At 32.0% G+C, this 6,166-nt stretch overlaps 1 protein-coding gene across 11 annotated transcripts in view; it reads right to left on the bottom strand.

Annotated features, from left to right (window-relative positions):
- LOC147817014 (coatomer subunit gamma-2-like) overlaps positions 1–6,166 on the bottom strand; it is a 112,905-nt gene that overhangs the window by 13,797 nt on the left and 92,942 nt on the right. For 9 of the 11 annotated variants that reach the window (XM_087153728.1, XM_087153739.1, XM_087153709.1 and 6 more), the window contains one exon: positions 1,966–2,066. Coding sequence is in view for 1 of the 11 variants with exons in the window: in XM_087153749.1 (XP_087009875.1) it covers positions 1–40; positions 1,966–2,066 (141 nt within the window). In the remaining 10 variants the exon portion in view is untranslated. Of the gene's footprint in view, positions 41–1,965; positions 2,067–6,166 lie in introns of all 11 variants that reach the window. The other 2 variants (XM_087153749.1, XM_087153723.1) reach the window with 2 other exon arrangements.

Raw genomic sequence — 6,166 nt, 5'->3', positions numbered from 1 at the left:
TTTGAATGTGGTCGCTCAACACTATGTTCAATTCCTCAAGCTGCAGAGACAAATACATTCATTTTTTCTATACATAACATTTATTAATTTTTCATTAAGTATCGCTTGGTAATTAAAAAAAATTGTATTTATTTGATTTTATTGAATTTTTGTTCAATTTATATAAGCTTTTTCTTTCTTTTTTTAAAAATTTACGAGCAAAATTATCTGATAAAAAGTATTAACAGCTTTGCCACTGATATCTGTAAAAAAAATCCCTATGTTTCCCCTGCAGAAATTATGCACAATATATTAAGAGGATAAACACGTTCACTGTGAACTATATTAGGATGAAGATGCTAGATTTAGTTACTAAAGTAACTTGGTGAATTAAGCTCAACATAAAACAGGTAATGATATAGAAAAAGAAATAATATAATATAGCTGAACTGTCATCTTTAAATATCCCATAGATTGAGTTCTGAGAGGTCTAAATCTTTTAAAAGGAAATAAAATTAAAAGTTGGTAAGGAAAAATAAAAAATTTCCCGCCTTTTCCCAGCTATTTTAGCTGATTTTTAAATTCCCTGTGTTTTCCCCATGGAGTGGCAACGCTGATTAACAATTCTTAATATTATTCAAAAACAATGAAGCAGCTAAAATAGTTATTATTTAAAACAAAAATTTTTAAACGAAGTATAACAGGGTGCGTAGCCAAATCTTTCAGCAAAAAATAAGCACATTTTAAGTACTTTAAGCATGCAAAAAATATTTTTAAGTTCTATATTCATTAACAAAATGCAAAATAATTTACTAAATTTACATGATCATACTAAAATAACTAGTTTCCGACAAAGAACTCCTTTCTCGATTATATTAGCCATTATAAAATGATCAATAGATTTTTTGGTTCGATATCGGGGGGAAATGAAGCCTGAAATTGAGAATATCTTTCAAAATGCAGCAGAGTTGCACATGTGGACAAGTATATCATCAAACATGTAAAATAATTGGTGCTTTCATACGCTATGGACCGATGGTATGCCGAAATAGATTGTGGTTAAATGAACTGTGAAAACGTTGAATAGAAAAATGCGAAAAATACCCTTAAAAATATTTTTAATCACTTTCCAAAAATAAAAAATCATAATTAAGATCTATGCAGTAATAAAAATTATTTTTTTTCTATCGTTTACAACAGGGGTTTCCAACTGGCTGCCCGGGGGCCGCATCCGGCCCGTGAAGCCTTTTTTTTGTGGCCCACGTACAAAATTATATTAGTTGTCCTTTTGTGGCGGTTAATTTTCGTAAAACTATATGGTAAAAACTCCACTTTTCTCGTTAATAAAAACATAATTTCTTCGTTTCTGTGAAATTTAACATACCAACGGTGCAAAAAAATTTATTTCTCAGGTTTTGCCTCAAAGAAGAAGTTTTTTTTTCTACATTTGAATCATCTGCATCTCTTTTTTTTGGGAGGGATTATTTGATTTAAAGAATTTTTTGTAGTACACTCATTGTAAAGGTGTTCTCGCAATTCAATGTAATTTATTTTTTAAAGTTAATTACACTTCAAAATTTAAATATACTATTATTTAATTCAAAACTTTAATATATTACAAAAGCACTTTTCGGTATGTTGTTATTCTAATTATTTAAATTGTTTAAGTTAAAATTATTAATTGCTTGAAAATTAATTCTCATATTAGCGATTGTTCACATTTTTTTTAACTATATTTGTTTCAAAATCTTTCGAATTTCGAAAAATTTATCCTAATAATTTTTTTCCTCTCTTTTTATTAATCTTTAATATTTTCCATATTTTCTCTGCGTTTTTAACTTATGTGCATAGATATTATATATTGTTAGTTCAGACACTCCCATAGAAAATTCATACACACACCATCATTGCAGCAAAAAGGAATATACACAACTATAATAGAATTCCTTGAGCCATTCCTTGACCAAGATAAGTAAGAATACTCACTACATCTTCATCTTCATAGCCTTCTTCATCATCTGGTTCCCCACTGTTTGAATCACACTCTTTAACTAAGTACTTTAACGTGTTACTCAATGTTCCAAGTACTGAAAGACATAAGTTTCAATATAAGTACACAAAGCAATGTTAAGCAGTTCATACGCTTATTAACACAAAATTGAAAACTCTTATCGCTAATGTCAAAACTTCTATACTTAGTGCAATACTTTAGCTGACCTGACACTGATGCTGAAAATTTTAATTAATGAGCAAAAACATATTTAATTAAAAAAATTTCTATTATTTTGAATAATATTGTGATGCTATTATAGGGATTACATATTTCCTAGCTTTTAAAATTTCTTTATTTCATCAATTTATAATACTTTTAAACTGTGAGCGTAGCCAAATTTTTCAACAAAAATAAGCACCTTTTAAGTACTTTTTAAGCACTGAAAATATTTTTAAGCACTATACACATTAAAAAAATTGCAAATGTCCCGAATATCAAAAGCTCTTTTTTATCCTACTTTTTTTAAGCTGATTTATTTCTTTATTAACCTCAAAAATGTTTTGGTTACAGGGTTAAATTCAGAAGGGAATTTTCGGTGATTAATTTTCAAGCCAGATTATTTCTAATTTAATATTAGTTGTGGTTTTATTTTTAGCTGAACCATTTCTCAATAACTCGCCAATAGTGGATTTTTTAAGTGTGGGTTAGGAGCAACAAATACACTTGGATTTTGTAAATGTTGGAGTTAAAACTGCTGGGTTTTTGTATGTCCCATGGCCCCTCAGTCTGACAGCTAGAAATGTTTTAAAATTGACTTTTTGGATCGGTATTGCTGGAAAAAAAAGGTACAATTGTGAGGGATGCACAATGTGAAGTTTTATGATGAATAGGGAATGTGTTTCTTTGTGATGCCGTCATTAATAGATAAACTTCTCAATTTTGATGAATAAAAATTGGTAAAAACTTAACCGCTAATTTTCTTAACAAAAGAGGACTTTACTCTTTCCGATTAACAGGGCTCAAACTCAGAATGGCATATAATATTTTGTTTTTTCATTGCTCTAAAAATTTTTTTTTAACAATTAGCGTTTACAGAATTCAAAGTAGTACAAATTTGAGGTGTACATACCATATTTTATATAGATATATAATATGAAATTATGCATAAATTTACTATTAAACAAAAAAGTAACACAGGGTTGCCCATCAAATTTGGAAAACAAATTCCTATACATATTATACACAATACATTAAGAGGAAACACAATTACTGTGTTGGGTTAACTATACTAACTTTAATTGAGGGAAGAATTTAGAGCAAAAAAACGAAACAGCTGAACATACACTGGTTATCATAAATTAAGGAAAAATCACAAAAATAGCGATAACTCTTTCAAAAGTAAGCCAAACCGTGCAAAATTTGCATATGTTGTCCACTAAGAGTAGCTGAGTAAAATTGCAATATGCAAATTAGTGGCGCTGCACTCGGCTTACGTCATCTGCCTGGAGCATAAAAGTCCAAGTTTGAGAGAAAGCACACAAATTTTACTGTGATTGCGACATTGAAAATCTGAGATAGCCAATTCGTAATAATGACCTCTAGGCATCATTTGCCTGAAGAACTACGATGGAGAGCCATCGGGAGACTAGAGGCAGGGCAGAGTCAATCAGAAGTGGCCAGATGGCTAAATGTGAGTCCATCTGTGGTTCATAGACTTTGGAGGCAATTTCAAACCACAGATTCGGCATCTAGGAGGTTCAGTCAAGGACGGCCAACTGTTACGACCAGTGCCGATGACCGATATTTGACATTAAGTGCACGCAGGAATAGAACCGCTACTCCGACACATCTTAGATCCTCTCTTGCTGCAGCCACCGGAAGGTTGGTGTCAACGTCAACTGTGCGCAGAAGGCTCCACGAAGGTGGTCTGTATGCGAGACGACCAGCCATTTGCGTGCCGCTCACATCACGCCATAGGAGAGACCGTTTGCAGTGGGCCCGACAACATGTCCACTGGACGTCAGATCAATGGAGGCCTGTTCTCTTTACGGATGAGTCCAGGTTTAGTCTAGAAAGTGACAGTAGACGTTATTTGATATGGAGAGAACCTGGGACCCGTTATCATCCATCAAACATCCGTGAAAGAGATGCATACGGAAGAGGCAGTGTCTGTGTTTGGGGAGGCATATCCTTAGGAGGGCGCACATACCTCCATGTCTTTCCAAGGGGAACCGTGAATGCTCAGGTTTATCGAGACAACATCCTTGATGCTTATGTGCGCCCATATGCCGGGGCAATTGGTGATTGCTTCCTGTTACAGGACGATAATGCAAGACCACACAGAGCTCGCATTGTTGATGATTATCTTCAACAGGAAACAATTACTCGCATGGAGTGGCCAGCTCGATCCCCGGACTTGAATCCTATCGAGCACGTTTGGGATGCTCTAGGGAGGCGTGTATCTGCCATCAATCCGCCCCCTCAGACCCTTGCCACTCTTGCAACTGCTTTACAAGAGCAATGGCTCTCACTTCCTATTGAACAGATAGACCGCATAATTGAAAGCATCACACATCGCTGTTTGTGCTGTATTGCTTCTAGAGGCAATCATATTCCATATTAAAGGTACTTTTTCTATTGCAAACCGATACTTCCAATTTGTTTATTTTATACATGTGCTAATTTCTATACTACTATTAATGTCTGATAATTTCTTTTTATGTTGTTTAATACCTTACTATGTGTTGTATATTGTGGGTAAGTTTCATAAAATTCCATGTGTAATTTCTTGAGTTATCGCGATTTTTGTGAATTTTCCTTAATTTATGATAACCAGTGTACTTAAATAACCCATGGATTACACTTTAAGTGGGCAGCATTTTGAAAAAGACGAAAATAAGAACTGAAATTCCTTGCTTTTCCCAGTTTGTGAAGAAAAAATAAAAATCCTCCTGCATTTCTTCCTGTTATTTCAGGTAATTTTTAAATTTCCTGTATTTTCCAGGTTTTCCTTGTTGTCCCTACAGAGTGGCAACCTTGTAACATTTAGATAAGAGTATTAAATTAAAAATTATACATTACTGAAACTTTATGTTTCATTCTAAAATTAAATTCATTACTTAGAATCAATGTTCTATTTTTTTAGTTAAATTAGAACAACATTTAAGATTTGTTCTTTGTTTGATTGCTCAAATTAGAATTCAACATTTAAGATTCGTTTTTATGTCTTTTTGCTTTTCTAACATGAGAGAAGATAAATTTTAGACTATCTTGTTGGAAGGGGGGAAAGATGAGATTTCTTTTCTTTACATAGCTGTCAACATTAATAGGAAAAAAAAACTCGGTATGTTTTACGAAATACAAATTTCATGATAATTGTTGCATAATGTACTAAATATTTTACACATAAGGAATTTTAGGGATTTTTCATAGTCATCAAGATAGAACAACTGCAATATTTTACAGTTATGATTGACATTAAACATACTTGAAATGCTATGTATTATGCTTATTCATAATTTTGAATATTAAAAAGCATTTAATTCAAAGATGGTTGAAAGAATTTTTTAATTAATTTAAAAAGAGAATCTTCATCCTTATTATACTTCATTATGTTATACTTATTTAAATATTCAAGCAAGCAATATTCTGTGCAAAATTTTTATTTAAATAGGGCTTTTTTTCAGGAAACTTACTCAATTTCAGGAAATTTTCAAAGATGTGCAAAAACGATTAGAATTTTAAATAATCCAGTTGACCAGGAGAAACTGGAAAAATCCAGCAGTCTACTGGAAAATCCAGTAGAGTTGGCAGTTATGTTTTTATTTCTATGAAATCTATTTTCTATTTTTTGAAAAAAAATTTTTAAATTGTTCAACGAGTAGAAAAAAATTATTGTTTAGTTAGAACTTGATTAGATTAGTTATTGGTAGTTAAGGGAAAAAAACTTATTTTAAAGAATATGTTTTTTTTCGAAGTTTTTAAGTTTTTTTTAAGAATAAGATTACGTAAACTCCTGAAAACCATAATTTTTAGAGCTTAACCGTAAGACTGTAATAGACTATGGAATTGTAATATTTACCACCACTGCATATAGTTTGCCAAAAGTAAGAAATCTCCTAGCCATTCGTCTGGAGCATATGGCGGTATCTATGGTAATGAGGTATAATTATTTTAAGTAGGGTTGTGGGGTCA

This window comes from Parasteatoda tepidariorum, chromosome 1 (assembly GCF_982258835.1).
Source record: "Parasteatoda tepidariorum strain Cologne lab strain chromosome 1, Ptep-v5.0, whole genome shotgun sequence".
NCBI classification, from domain to species: domain Eukaryota; kingdom Metazoa; phylum Arthropoda; class Arachnida; order Araneae; family Theridiidae; genus Parasteatoda; species Parasteatoda tepidariorum.
This window is presented reverse-complemented; position numbering and strand designations above follow the sequence as displayed.